General features: G+C 34.2%; 1 protein-coding gene and 1 pseudogene across 1 annotated transcript; one reads left to right on the top strand and one right to left on the bottom strand.

Annotated features, from left to right (window-relative positions):
* Positions 1 to 281: 281 nt before the first annotated feature.
* On the top strand, positions 282 to 5,636 carry LOC120168086 (FCS-Like Zinc finger 10-like). The gene is made up of 3 exons (XM_039176919.1): positions 282 to 391; positions 3,692 to 3,985; positions 5,456 to 5,636. The coding sequence occupies exons 1-3, from the start codon at positions 282 to 284 to the stop codon at positions 5,619 to 5,621; spliced, it is 570 nt and encodes a 189-aa protein (XP_039032850.1). The 3' UTR covers positions 5,622 to 5,636.
* A 390-nt stretch (positions 5,637 to 6,026) lies between these two features.
* Positions 6,027 to 15,262, bottom strand: LOC120168124 (annotated as a pseudogene).
* Positions 15,263 to 15,800: the final 538 nt, after the last annotated feature.

The following is a 15,800-nucleotide window of genomic DNA, read 5'->3' as shown; positions in this document are numbered from 1 at the left end:
CCAGACATCGATATATATGACACATACTGCGAGCATAGTGTTTCTGGTGGAGGACCACCCGCAAGATAACTCGCGTGGGAATTGAATGTCAGATCTATAAGCATAGACAAAAAAACCCGCTAGGGAGTGTCATAAAACTCTACAGCCTCTGTGCTTATCCATACGGTTGTGGCTTATGAACCAACGGATTTGGAATCTTAATTGGTGGATATGGCATATAAACTGACAGCGAGGGCGTCTAAAAGTGAGGTAGTGTCCCCATGTAAGATGGAGGGCTAGAGATGTATATTGGTGTCACTGGCAGTTGGTGTGAAAGTCCCGGTGGCATAGATGCAGACGACCCGAAAGCGTACGCTCTTCATCCTATAATAGGGGACGATGATGTTGTGATGTCAGACGTCTTGGCCACTGACGATGAATTGACGCCCCTCGGTTTTCCTCCAAAAGTAAGAATGACTTCCCATTTATGTTGAACCATTCTATATAGCCAGGTGAAACCATGCAACCAATTTCTGATATATATTTTCGATGGGGAAAGCGTTGATGTCGGATCTCCCATGTCACCAACCAATTCACCTCTTTCTTGCCCTACCTATCAACGTTATGCATGTTGTCCATGTTTACTGGTTCAGGAATATTGTGTAAAACCAAATTGATGAAGCAAGCGATCAATTGGATGCCACTCAACAATAGCATAACAAATAAGGGGCACAATTGTCATCCATCCATCCAATATCCCACTCAAGTTAAATGGAATGCAAACCCTCAATTCATCATCCAAATACGACAACCATTTGAACTAAAACAAAAAAATATAGATTTCTTATCAAATTAAAATGAGATTCAAATTATATCGATACAATTAAATCAAAAATGATAATAAAAAGCGTACCTCTCCACCAACTTTCTGGTCAATCAATAATCGGATATCTTCTAATTCTTGTGGGATATCATGATGATTTTTCCTTTTATTTGACCATATAATTAATATAAATATATATATAAATATATATATATATGTCATTCTATAATAATAAAGAAATATTATTTAAAAATATATTTACTCTTGATACATTGACAATAATAGACATGCATATGAGTCATTCACGATCGGGCACAAAAAAGGTATGCGATACCATGCCCACGATTAGAGAAGCATGAGACACCCGCCAATAACAATCTTAATATATTTGTTTGACCGACACATTTCTCTAAATAAAAATGCCAACACCGCATGCACCCAACTCAATATGATGACTTCTTTAAAATCAATCAGATGTTGCAACCACATATAATGCATCTGATTCCAAGATTTTTCTGGCATCAATATCCCTCCAATGAGTTGTAGAATATATGCCCGACAAAATGCTTTTGCGTCTTCCTTCGAATAATTTCCGGGAAATTCTTTAAATTCACTTTTCAGCCACAGTAATCTTATTCGACCACTGTTGAAACTGGGTAGCGTTTTCTCAAGATACTCTATGCATAGACCCCCCAATCATCATCTACCACACCATATGGCAGTTCCATCTACCGATAGCTCAAGTTGCATTGAAACATCATCCAGTGTAATCGTGCACTCCTCACATGGTAGATGAAACGTGTGTGTGTCTGGCCTCCATCTCTCAATGAGTGCATAAATCAAGGCGGGTACAAGTTTACAACCTCCTTTAACTTTTGCTAAGTAATTGAATCCATCCATAGATAAAATATGGCCATTAACGCCTCGATGTTGTCATCTTCTGATTGCAAATAAAAACTTCTAATATATGATCATTTTCCTAACAAATAAATTATGAGCTTTAAAATTTGAAGTACTATTTCTGTGTTTTTTAAATAAATTCGGACAATTTAAATCATATATAATTGATTCCATAATATTCGTAAATTTAAAAAGAATATAATTTTGTATTCTTACCGTATCCGTAAAATGACTCGAAATATGTTCAACATCCAATCGCAACAATGTGCCTTCCATTTTTTTACCTACAATTAAAAACATTAATTAAATTAGTTTATAATAAACACAAAATAAAAAATAAAAAAAATACTAAAAACTAAATAATTATATAAACAATTATACATTGTTTATATATATATATAATAGATTGAAAGAAGATAGAATTTAGTAATTTTTAGTTGTGGAATGAAGTTTATATAGGGAGTGGGTTGGGGAGTTTCGCGGGAGAAATCGGGCGAAAAGGTTTAGACATGAAATTTCGGGCGGTAAAGGGGGGCGTGAAAGACGGAAGGCACACCCTAGGGGTAGCGCCTGTCAGAAAATTAAGTGAAAGGTGCATCCCGTGAGATGTGCCTTCCAAAGCCGCATCCCCAGGCATGCTTCTTCTAGGGGATAGCCAATCTAAGCGATTTTGTAGGTAAGATGTGTTTCATCGGGTGTGCCTTACTATTTGCCCTGGTAACGTGCATCTCCTCAAACGCATCTCTTTATCTCAGTTGTTAGATCGAGAAAATTTTTTAATTCGATAACTGATCAGTAATATTTTATTTTAAAGGTGATTTTTTTTTGTCAAAAAGCATGCCATAAGTAAAATAAGATAAAAATTTAAAATTCGGTGAGGAAGACCCTTTCCTTAATTTAGCCACCAAATTGTTTATATGTTCTGAGCAAGGAGAAGAGGGGGAAGGAAGAGAAGAAAGAGGGCCGATTCATTGAAAACAATAAAAATAAATAAAGCTTTCGTCTCTCTCTCTCTCTCTCTCTCTCTCTCTCTCTCTCTCTCTCTCTCTTCATCTTTCTCATTCAGAAACGAATCTCTTTACTTCTAATTCACTCCTTTGCGTTTTTTCCCCTTGCTTCAATCTCTTATAACTTCCGTAATTACGACCCAACAAAATCCTATGAATTGAATTGAATTGAATCGAAACGGAAAAATTTGGTGGGAAAAAGAGACCCGCCATCAATCTCAACCTGTTCACCACTTTTTCCGAGTCTTTCTCCCCAACGAAGTCCACAAGGAACTTCCAAGACGGAGTGGTTGGGCTAGGCATAGTGGCGGCTATGACTGATGAAACCTTGACGCCAGACAGAATAGTGATTATCCTGTAGGCTAGTTTCGACAGACGATTCACAAGAGAAAATTCGCCCAAAAACCAGAGAAAAAAAGTCTCTAGGGTTTAATAAAATATTATAAAATCAAACAATCCCAAAAAGCAGTCCACAAGCCGGACTGTTATAGCAAAAAAATCGTCTTTATTCGAATTTTGCCAAAAATAGCAAAATCCCGAAAATCACTCTAAATTGAAATTCGAAATAAAATAAGCAATCTCCCAAAAATCCGGCCTAAATCGGATTTAAATTGACTTCCTAATTAACAATCGAAATATTACTATAAATAGTAAAAAATAACTAAATCTAGTGATTCGGAGGAGAAAACGACAGAATTTGAGGTTGAAAAAAAAGGCCACATGGAGCGTAGCTCCATGAGAGCGTGCGCGTCGAAAAGAGCTTTCCGGATTGGGGTCTTATACGCGATTCTGACACCTGTAGCCAAAGTTATGGCCAAAAGACTGAAACATACTCAAAACGACCCCAATGAGAAACATGTCACAATCAATTCTCGCCTTTGCGCTGATCTGCCAACTCATGGTATCTCAGCGCCATCAACGTGCAATCTGACAGCTCAACATCATCTGTCTCGGATCCCTGCATCAAACCTATACTCGCCAGCCTATTTGCTTTGCTCCGCCGCCGAGATCCCCCCACCTCCGTGCCTATAGTCCAATCTGTTAAAGCAGCACCCAATTCCCGATGTGTCTTTAATTTGGAGAATTCCCATGAATTATCTCAGAACCCCACTTGTGTAATTTCTCATTCCGGCTATAATAGCAACAGTTACAGGGCTTTCACCGCTTCTTCTTCTGTTATGGGTCAATTCAAGAGGGAGTTTTGGAGTGATGACTTTCTGACTTCTTGTCATCTTTGCATGAAGGAGCTCCTTGGTTTGGATATTTTCATGTACAGGTATTGAATTTTGATAATCTTCTGATTGATTTATGTTTTCAGTAATACTGGGTTTTGATTCTCGACGATGCTTTTGCTGATTTACTAGGAATTGATGCATAAAAAGATGTAACGATTGCTTGGATATGATTTTGTATATGTTTTTGTTGATTAGTTTTATGGAGTTTTTTGGAATCAGCTTTATTGAGTAGAATTGAATATCTTGGTTAAGTAATTAACTGTAGTTTCTTCAAAGGCTTTATCTTTGGAAAACATATCTAAGGATCCAAAGTAGGATCTAATACGAAATGCTATGACAGGAGAACAATGAGTATTCGTCGACAGGGGGCTTTTTCATTGTTTGAATAGTAAGCCGGCTTTGGTTGGCCATATAGTATCAGCCTTCGCACGAGTGTGTTATTGAAAGTTTTGATCTGATTCTAATAAATATCAAGGGTGCAGCAGCACCTTACTATGGTAAATAAACTCCATTTTAGTATCACAGTTGTGCTAGTTCCGATAGTTTCCTAAGCTGTTCTGTTTAAGAGTAAACTGGTCTGTATGCAGTCAATGTTACTTACTATAAGTCGTAAGCAAGTTTGTTATAGACTTTAGCACCGTAGAATCTACCTCTTTACAATCCTTGCTGTATCTTTGAAATCATTAGCATGCTGACTGCTATATCAACCGTCGCTGTAAGGGATAATTAATTTTGATTGTGTTTTTAGTTTTTACTGCCATTTCATTTGTTAAATATCTAGCAAATAATGCCTGTTGCATTGTGATTTGTTAGTGATGTATTGAGTTGCATTTGTTACTTTTTCCTTTGGAAGATGAATTGAGATGCCATAAATTTTGGATGTTGATGTTTCATTGTTATAAAGTTCAAAGTTTCTATTCAGTCATGTTAAATCACTTAAAAAATTGACTTGAAAATAAGGATTTATCATATAATCAAACATCGTCACCATCTGACTAATTGGACGTTATTGAAGTAGCATCTATATGAAGAAAAGGGTTCATTGTAAAATTACACATCCCTGTTGTGTCTTCTGGATCAAAACCTTGGTTCCTTTTCCTGGTTGACATATTACTTGAACTTGGGGAGTATTGTAGACCTACATATCAATGCCTGCCGGATATTTATTTGGCCAACAGAATACTTAATGTAAAGTGAAGAGTCATTTTAATTGGGTGGAAAACTTGTCTTTGTTCTGTTTATGGTCAATTTATTCCTGAATTTTAGTGGTTATGCCCGTTTGCTTGAGATATTTTTTGATAGTGAAATATAATAATGAATGATATATACATCTGCTGCTTGTGTGTGTGTGTGATTGATTGTCAACTTTTGAACTTTTCAACAAGACAAAATTTCCTTTCCTGGTGTCCCCAAAGCCAGCCTGTGTTTCCTTTGCTTTTGGGGAATATTATAATAGATTGATACTGATGGCATCAAAGAATCTTTTCACTGATAAAACATTGGATTGGCAGAGGGGAGAAGGCATTTTGCAGTGATGAGTGCCGTTATAAGCAAATTACAAAGGATGATAATCACAAACAAGCATGTAGGGCTGAAGCCAGGAAGAAACCACTCTCCGAGTCTGCACCCCACTGTTCTGGCCCGCATGTGTTGTTCACCGTGGTTGCCGTGGCATAGACTATTACTTAATCATTACTTATACATGATACATAAAGAAATGAACAAATAAATGAAAAGAAAGATGGCAACTGCAGAATTTTGGTAGGATTTTGAGTTTCAGTTTCAGCATCCGAGTGGAACAAGAACCATATGATATTTCGTTTTCCTTTTGGCCTTCAGAATCTCAAGGCTTTTCAGCTTATTGTATGTGGGAAAATCTTAGCATATTTATATATATTATTATGAAGAGTTCAGATCCTATGAGTATTATAGTTCGGCAGTAATGAACAAAATAAAATCAACATGTTGGAAATGTATGGCTATTAGTTTTGCACTTACTTCCCTGCCATAAAATGTTCAAAGCACTATAAAAATTACTAGCGTACTTACAAGAACATCACAGTTGAAAAACAGAAGAGCAACAAAACATGCCACTAGACAATGTATTTTAGAATGTCAGCTGAACAGCAAACAGAAGCTTGATGAACCCCACTCTTCTAACTGGGATGTAGTTTCACGTCTCAGAATCATCAATGAAAAGAATGGCTTTTCCACTACCAACATCTCAAACAACAAGACAGCTACATGGCTTATACTACAAAAGCTGAAGATGATGACCACGAAGAAGATGGCAACGAAGAAGATGGCAACGAAGAAGATGGCCAACCCTTCTAAGCAGCCGCACTAGTCAATTCTTTTGTGACTGCCATTTTTTGAGGCTGCAGACATGAAACAAAGTGTTATAAGCTTTTTTGCATTTTTGAACTTTTTTTATTGAAAACAAAGCAAGTTCTTACCGCGGCCAACTCCTCTTCATGTTTTGGAATGAAAGCAGTGTCAACCTTTCCGTTTCTAAAGTCCTGTAAAGTGTTGCATGTTAGATTGAATACTTTTTACCAAAAAGTATAATATTCTCCAATTAAACATTAACAAAATATACCAACCTCAATATCAAGGATGAGTTTATGGTATTCAATTGTTGTAGGAACCCCTGAAACGAAAAAGTACAGATTAGGACCAACAGAAGACACACTGACAATGGTCAATGAACGTGAATACTCTCAAACATATGCTTAGTCTTTTTTTTCTAGTTATAGGTTTCTTCTCCCATGTCCCATGTAACCTTATGCATGTGAATGTTTACAATAATTGACTAAAGATATATGAAAACGCTGATGATAGAAAATAATAAAGTTCATGAAACAAAAAATATAGTAAACCTTCGTCAATAAACAAGTACCTGTAATCACAGTGTCATCAAGTGCCCTTTTCATGCGCTCAATTGCTTTTTCTCTTGTTGGAGCCCATACGATAAGCTACATTAGAGTAAATAGTTAGAACAATATCAAAGCTAGAGAAGCAGCCCATAAGCATGGCCATTTTCAGATACATGAATCAAACATACATGCAGTTCTCCTTGGAAGTTTTTGCTTATATTTTACCATGTTAAGAATTGCCTTAGCAAAATTGAGATAATTCAGTTTACCATATGCACCTTGAAATTAAAAAAAAATGTTGTATTTTTATTACTATTTCAAGAAACAAAGTTTTAGGATTTTCTTATCTTCCATAATATTGACCTTAAGGGTTTGCATCAAATTGCTCATAAAAGACGGATATTACTGACCTTTCCAAGTAATGAATCATAGCTTGGAGGAACTACATAATCAGGATAAACATGGCTGTCCATTCGAACAAATGGGCCTCCAGATGGTAAGTATGATGTTATTCTCCCTGTCATTGAGAAATCAGAGGAGTGTAAAATATCAAACTATTAGACAAAGTACTTCCATTTCCTCCCTACTCTTTTGGTTCCTTGAGAACGTTCAGTAGAAATTGAGGAAAGATTTGTGTATCAACTTCAAAAGTATAAAACATATTTTAATATAATAAGTAAATGATATAGTCTATAATGTTAATATAAGCATATGCAAGCTTGAATGATAGTAGCAACACTGTAAAAGCTCTGATATTAGAAAGCGGAATCTACTGCAATAGTAAGTACAAATGAACACAAAAAACAGAAAATAGGACATACCTGGTCCAGGTCTGAACCCTTTAAATGCATCTTCAGCATTGATACGACATTCAATTGAATGCCCTCTGAGCACAATATCTTCCTGCAAATCATATGTACAGTTGAATATATCATGTATGATGCTCCAAAACTATTAGCTGAAACATATAATTTCATACCTGTTTATAGCGAAGTTTTTCTCCCATAGCTACACGAATTTGTTCTTCAATCAAGTCAACAGAGGAAATCATCTCAGTTACAGGATGCTCCACCTGAGTTCAATTGACAAAAATACATGATTAGCAGTACTTATAATTAATCTGCTCATAGGTAATTCATGAATCATAATTCCTTGTCGTTATTCAACCTGGATTCTAGTGTTCATCTCCATGAAGTAGAAGGAACCTCTTTCATCTAAAAGAAACTCAATAGTTCCTACACCAATGTAACCAATAGAAGCTGCTGCAGCAACTGCTGCATCACCCATGGCCTTCCGTAACTCTGGTGTCAATGCTGGAGAAGGAGCCTCTTCTAGAAGTTTTTGGTTCCGTCTCTGAATAACAAGTTACATTCAACCCATTTTGTGTCAGTAATCAAGTTACATTCAACACATTTTGTGTCATTAATCTAGTTATTCTTTCTTTAACAATTAAGAGGCAAGGGGGATAGAAATAACATTGTGCTGCCAAAAGATTGGTTAATATCCGTAAACTGCAGCAAAGAATTGAGAAATATCTACAATACTTTTGACTTCATAAGCATAGTTGCTCCTTTTAAGAGAAGGGTGCTGTATTTGGGGGCTATTATCAAGAATAAGGGTCCGTTTGTTTCGCGTAAAACGTTTTTCGGCAAATGTTTTCCTCATTTTCCAATATTTGGTTGGAGGAAAACTGGTTGGTCAACGTAAAATATTTTACTGGTCAAGAGAATTTCCTTTGTGTTTTCTAGAAAATGACTTACGGTCTGATTTTCCGTACGTCATTTTCCGAACTTTTCACTTCAAAGAATAAATACTCAAAATAATTTTATTTTTTGAATTTAATATTAATAAAATATTTTAATATCATTTTAATCAAAATATTAATTATTAAAATGTTTAAAATATATTTATTAATATTTATAATAATATAATATTATATTTTTAATATTATAATAAAATAATCAATTATATTATAATAATATAATATAGGATATTATATTTTTATTTTAATAATAATAAATTATTAATAAAATTTATATTATTTATTAATTTCATAGAAATAATATTATTAATTATAAATAATGAATATATTATTTATATTTAATATTAATATAATAATCTAATAATATTTTAATAAAGATATTTAAATATACTAATTAATATTTTTAAAATATAATATAACACTATTACTTAATAAATAATTAATATAATTTATAATATTTTTATTTCAATAAAATACCAATATTAATATTTTTATTAATAAAATTATAAATATAATATTTTAATAATAAAAAAATTATTTTAATATTTTAAAAATAATAATATTAAGTTTTATGATAAATAATATTATTTATTGCATTTAATATTTGTAATAAATAATTTTTAAAAAATTCATCAACAAGTGAAAAAGCGTTTAAACAAATCTTCCAAATATCATAAAATGTTTTCCAGAAAATGATTTTCAGAAAATGTAATTCATTTTCCAGAATACATTTTCCGGAAAATGTTTTCAGTGAAAACGGACGACCCTAAGATGCTTTAATTTCCAACAGGAAATGGCTTGAAAATCAGAGTTGATAAAGCCATCCAAGGGTTAACGAGTCAAGTTCTGCTTAGGGGCTTCTAGCCTGAAAGTATTCCCAAAAGTCCATATAGTTATTTAGGCTCCATCAGGTGTTACTTTGGCTACTTATTTTTACTTTCCTAAAGTTGGTATAAAATATAAAAGTCAAATACTAAAAGTGAAGAAGGCTATATATGTTAATAGTGCATAACGTTTTAAAATGAGCATCAATTTACACACAGTTGTTTCATTAACAGTAAAGTCATGCTTTTAGTTATTCATTAAAATTAAATTTGTAACTTTTAATTCTTCAAGGAATTCGCTTACTTTCACAATCAAATTTGTAAATTGATTAAAGCAAAAAGTACGCGAACCTTGACCAGCCATAAACATAAGCAGGCAAGATTTTTCAAATGTGCCCCACATCCCAAAGAACTTGGAGGAATGGAGAAAGTTTAAAAACTCTAAATGAGTAAATACAGATTGTTTTGCTATTCCATGAAACTTCAGCATTCATATGAACTCTTTTCTAATTGTTAAAAGTGATTTCTTTATAAATTTGGTTTGAAAAACAAGATGCAGATAAGTTAGAGAGAACTAAACGTAGTAGTAGTACCTGGATGCTGCAATCACGCTCACCAAAGTGAACAACATTACCATATTTATCTGCGAGAACCTGCAAAACCATAAAAATAGAGCAAGAAAATTAAAAACTTGCACATAGTCAATACTTTTAACAAAGGATATGAAGCACAGGGCAGTATGGCTTAACCAATTGGTCAGTACTCATTATTAATGTTACATATACAAATTATATGAAGTTACCAAGAAACGTACTAGCTATTAAGGTGCACAGAACTAGACCGCCTCCAGATTTATTTATTTTTTATAAGACCGCCTCCAGATTTATATTATTATGATTGATTCAAGCACATGAAGAGGAGTGAAATTATACAAAGTATCCAACTACCAATTGGTCTAGTGGTATGATATACTAGACCCCATAAACAACATCCAGGATTCAAACCATGACGTTGTGAATGGCACAAATTAGGTTGGGAGGATTGCTCCCATAATGGGGCTTTACAGTACACGGTCCAAATTAGTCGGCCAATGGATGGAATATTGGTGGTTATACCCAAAAAAATTATACAAAGCACAGAATAATCACCTGGAACTCTATGTGCCTTGGATTCTGAATGTACTTCTCCAAATAAACTCCATCATTTCCAAATGCAGCAGCAGCTTCACTTTTGGCTTGCTGTTAGATGTACAAATCAAATGAAAACTGAGTACAGACATTTCATTTAGATCAAGCATAATTCTGTTGGAGGAAATTAATTTATTTAATCCATAGAAATGAAAACTAACTACCATATTAGAGCATATATGAAACATAAATTTCATGTCACATGTTATATAAATTATTGATCGAGAATTGACGTGAAATGTCAAAAAAGTCCCAAGTAACCTGAGAAAACAACGTTCCTTCAAGTTGGTAAATAAAAATCTAGGAGAAATACGACAGAATTGGAAGTACAATATATTTAAAAAAACAATATTTAATGTAACTAGGGTTTCTTTGAGCTGCTTAGCAGGTTCCGTGACTAACTGACTGTAAATGTAAGTCTGTAAGTAATTGTTTCAAGCTGTGAACCGAGCAACCCAAGAACATTTGGGTCAAATTATCAAGGGCCAGCCGTTTGCTTTGTTCACAGGTTCCAAAATAGAGTCTAATGATTATAACTACTCATAACAAGATGATTAGACCAATAGAAAAATAAAATAAGTATAAGGATGCATTCCATGACTTCTGCACTTCCCCGGGAGGGGAAAAAAGAAAAGAATGGTCATGATTCATGAGCCAAATGACAACTAACATGATTAAATAAATTACATAGAGCCAAAAACATTCAAAAGAGAAATATGCCAACTAAAATAGTAGGAGCAATTGACAATTGAAGTAAATACCTGCAATAACTTTACAAACTCATCAGGTTCTTTAGCAAGACGCATCCCACGCCCTCCACCACCAGCTGTAGCCTTGAATCATAATAGAAAAAAAACAAATATAAATTACTAAAATTTCACTGAATATGACACATTTCAATGCAGTCTCATAAACAGGCGTGCCTTCTTGACACTCAAAACATATTTCATAACTGCATTTTGACAGCAATGCCATAAAAATAATACAATATTCTGGGTGCATCTTTTAATAATGAAACACGTTTGAACCACTAAAATGTGTTGTAGAAATTAAACGATTCTAAGAAGTTGCATCTAGATCAAAAGTGAGGTTCATGAGCTCATGGTTGGAAAGGATTCAAGATTTTGTTTAAACCAAAATATTTTTCTTTTTCCATCAAGTAATCCATTAGATTTGTTTCTTTTCGAGCACTTTTCTCTCTGAATTAGAAAATAAAAAGATAAACTGAAATATTAATCAGGATTTTCTAAAAAAAACCTATGTCAGCTAGAAAAAAAATGCCAAATTTCCTTGTTGATTGTTGAGCCAGTAAATTATATTGAAAATAGACCATATGTTGATTTCTAGGGATCAGAATAATCACCTTGATCATCACGGGAAAGCCAATCTCATGTGCAAGCCTGATTGCTTCCTCTTTAATAAATTATTATCGAGAATTGACGTGAAATGTCAAAAAAGTCCCAAGTACCTGAGAAAACAACGTTCCTTCAAGTTGGTAAATAAATCTAGGAGAAATACGACAGAATTGGAAGTACAATATATTTAAAAAAAACAATATTTATGTAACTAGGGTTTCTTTGAGCTGCTTAGCAGGTTCCGTGACTAACTGACTGTAAAATGTAAGTCTGTAAGTAATTGTTTCAAGCTGTGACCGAGCAACCCAAGAACATTTGGGTCAAATTATCAAGGGCCAGCATTTGCTTTGTTCACAGGTTCCAAAATAGAGTCTAATGATTATAACTACTCATAACAAGATGATTAGACCAATAGAAAAATAAAATAAGTATAAGGATGCATTCCATGACTTCTGCACTTCCCCGGAGGGGAAAAAAGAAAAGAATGGTCTGATTCATGAGCCAAATGACAACTAACATGATTAAAAAATTACATAGAGCCAAAAACATCAAAAGAGAAATATGCCAACTAAAATAGTAGGAGCAATTGACATTGAAGTAAATACCTGCATAACTTTACAAACTCATCAGGTTCTTTAGCAGACGCATCCCACGCCTCCACCACCAGCTGTAGCCTTGAATCATATAGAAAAAAAACAATAAATTACTAAATTTCACTGAATATGACACATTTCAATGCAGTCTCATAAACAGGCGTGCCTTCTTGACACTCAAACATATTTCATAACTGCATTTTGACAGCAATGCCATAAAAATAATACAATATTCTGGGTGCATCTTTTAATAATGAAACACGTTTGAACCACTAAAATGTGTTGTAGAAATTAAACGATTCTAAGAAGTTGCATCTAGATCAAAAGTGAGGTTCATGAGCTCATGTTGGAAAGGATTCAGATTTTGTTTAAACCAAAATATTTTTCTTTTTCCATCAAGTAATCCATTAGATTTGTTCTTTTCGAGCACTTTTCTCTCTGAATTAGAATAAAAAGATAAACTGAAATATTAATCAGGATTTTCTAAAAAAACCTATGTCAGCTAGAAAATAAATGCCAAATTTCCTTGTTGATTGTTGAGCCAGTAAATTATATTGAAAATAGACCATATGTTGATTTCTAGGGATCAGAATAATCACCTTGATCATCACGGGAAAGCCAATCTCATGTGCAAGCCTGATTGCTTCCTCGGTACTCTATAATAAACAGAAAGTTAAGTACTGCAAACTGGCCATATCAATGCTATGCTTGAGGTTGCATACACAAACAATCGACCAAATATAGTACCTGTAACAAACCGTCACTTCCAGGAACAGTAGGGACACCTGCATTCTTCATTGTGTCCCGGGCAGTTGCTTTGTCACCCATGACACGGATACTGTCAGGCTGCCAAAGCATGGCCAGAAATCATTTCTTCAAATTAGGACTAAGGATGAGCAAAAACCAAAACAGTATCCAAGCTGGAAAATTTGAGCTAAAAAGAATAATATTACTGTAGTTTAAGACCCGTCAATTACATAACTTGGCCATTCTCAACGCAGAAGAATATCTCTGAATACATATTTAATCACAAAATGAACCATTTCTGTTAATTAAATGCTAAAGCAAATGACTCCAGAATAAAACAAATGCACAAAACCTAATCATAAAATCTTACCTAACAACAGTCCCCCTGCCAATAGTCAGATTCTATACCAAAACACCAGAAGTGTACATCCAGGGTAAAGTTGGCACCAATTTAGAACAACAACAATAAAAAGGACAATGGTATGTATTCTCTCATAAGTGGATTTATGAATTGCATATAAATATAACTAACTGAAATATAGAGTAGTTGGAGTTTTATTTAGATCAAATTTGCTTTCAGCATTTATTTCAAACCTGCAAACACTTTATATTCAGGAAGCCCCTTATTAAAATAAGGTTAATGTCTTATAAGGTAGAAGTACCAAATGAAGGTTTATAGGCTCAAAAGACAGATTGAAACTCTAGATATCATATTTATCCACCATATGTGGACAATGTATTATGCATATTCATTATTTCTGAGCAAGAAAATAACAGGTTAAATTAGTTATTCAAATAAATTAGAGAGATAACAAACTAGATTTCCAATAATAAAAGTATTCTCACGTGAATTAATAGATGGGTACTTACATTAGGCCCAATAAAGTTTATTCTGTGATCTCTACACATTTCCACAAAAGTTGCATTTCAGCAAGGAACCATATCCGGGATGAAGCATTGTACAATTACAGCTAATTGCGGCGGATAGGACATTTGGAATCAATAAATACCTGAACAAAGACAGTTCAACATAAAAATTATGCTGTCACAAGTGCTAAAACTGAATAGATAGTTAATACATAATGAAAGTCAACGAGAATCATTCGACACATATAGGAAGTAACAAGACAAATTAATAGCGAACTTTGATGGAAAAGCTAAGACAATTATTATAAATGCTGATTAAAAACCCATAGAGGCTCAAGTTATGATTACTCACGATTGACTGCTCGGTGCTTCACCTATGCAAACTGATTCATCTGCCAATTTCACGTGGAGTGCATCCTTATCTATTGTTGAGTAAACAGCAACACAAGGTATTCCCATCTCATGAGCAGTTCGGATTACCCGGACAGCAATTTCTCCTCTATTTGCCACCAGGATTTTCTCAGCATGACATGTAGCACCAAGAGCTCCTCCACGCTTACTGGATTTACATCTAACTTGGGTTGCCTGAGCTATCTGCCTAGGAAAGTTGATCCTGCTTCCCACCATAAAGCTACATTGGAAACTCCTAATACCTCTACTCCACCCCAAGAATACGCCCTTCAATCGGAAAACAATAATATAAACAATACACGAAAACTAAAGGGACCCTATTTTCTTAACAACATCTGATAGTTTGGAGCTTTGGAAAGAACCGATTCCAGGAAATTAAACCCAAATTCCAAAATCAAGTTCTTTAGAGAACCATTGAAAGCATCCAACAGATGGAACAAAGTGAAGTTCAGAAAACTGTAACCCCAAATAGAAGAAAACTTACAGGAGCTGAAGCGACAGATTTGCACATAGTCATTGAAGCATCCATTGCTATACTGAAAACAAAACAAAAAATGTCTGCAACAACAAACGCCCATTTCAGCCATACCACGGATCAACATATCTAAGCATAAAAAACAATGAAAAACAAAGAAAGATAGAATGAGAGGCTAAGATACCAATGAAACTGAGGGGAATGGTGGTGAAGAAGAAAGAAAAAGCTAAGAATGATTGATTGATATAGAGAGGATTGTCGATGGAAACGAGGCTTTGGTGTTAGTGTGAGGGTATTGGACTTGGATCGAATTCTCCGCCTAAAAATGGTTGGGGATATCAGCCCAACATCTCTGTGCTTGACTTTTTCTCTAGGGTTATTATTTTGTTATCCGATGAGATCGTTCCACGTTTCTATTTGTCCTCACTACTCCTCACCAACCCTGTCATGCCTTTCACGAAGAAAATTTTAACAATTCCTCGTTTGATGCCGTTTTCACATAATGAAATGAAATTACAGTTTGATTCAGAGATTATAGTTTTTACTTTAGAAATGTCATTATCCGATATAATTTGTTACAGACTCTAATGGTTTGATGTCGTGCCTACGGCTACGTACGAGGATATGATATAACGTGGATGTACTTAGAATTCTATGTCATTTAAATTTTTAAGAAATTAAATTGAAAAATTAAGAATGTAAAATTACAAAATTTTAGGAATACAAAATAAATCATTAAGATGAAATATAAATAAAATA

Source organism: Hibiscus syriacus, unplaced genomic scaffold (genome assembly GCF_006381635.1).
Source record: "Hibiscus syriacus cultivar Baekdansim isolate YM2019G1 unplaced genomic scaffold, ASM638163v2 tig00111708_pilon, whole genome shotgun sequence".
Classification (NCBI taxonomy): Eukaryota; Viridiplantae; Streptophyta; class Magnoliopsida; order Malvales; family Malvaceae; genus Hibiscus; species Hibiscus syriacus.
Note: the sequence above shows the minus strand (reverse complement) of the source record. Positions and strands in the feature narration are given on the sequence as shown.

What these genes read in the sequence shown, in the direction of transcription:
- LOC120168086 (XM_039176919.1), top strand. Translation starts at nt 282, where the DNA reads ATGTATATTGGTGTCACTGGCAGTTGGTGTGAAAGTCCCGGTGGCATA. An exon ending in GGGGACGATGATGTTGTGAT is followed by an intron (nt 392 to 3,691) that starts GTCAGACGTCTT and finishes TATACTCGCCAG; the next exon opens with CCTATTTGCTTTGCTCCGCC. An exon ending in TTGGATATTTTCATGTACAG is followed by an intron (nt 3,986 to 5,455) that starts GTATTGAATTTT and finishes TTGGATTGGCAG; the next exon opens with AGGGGAGAAGGCATTTTGCA.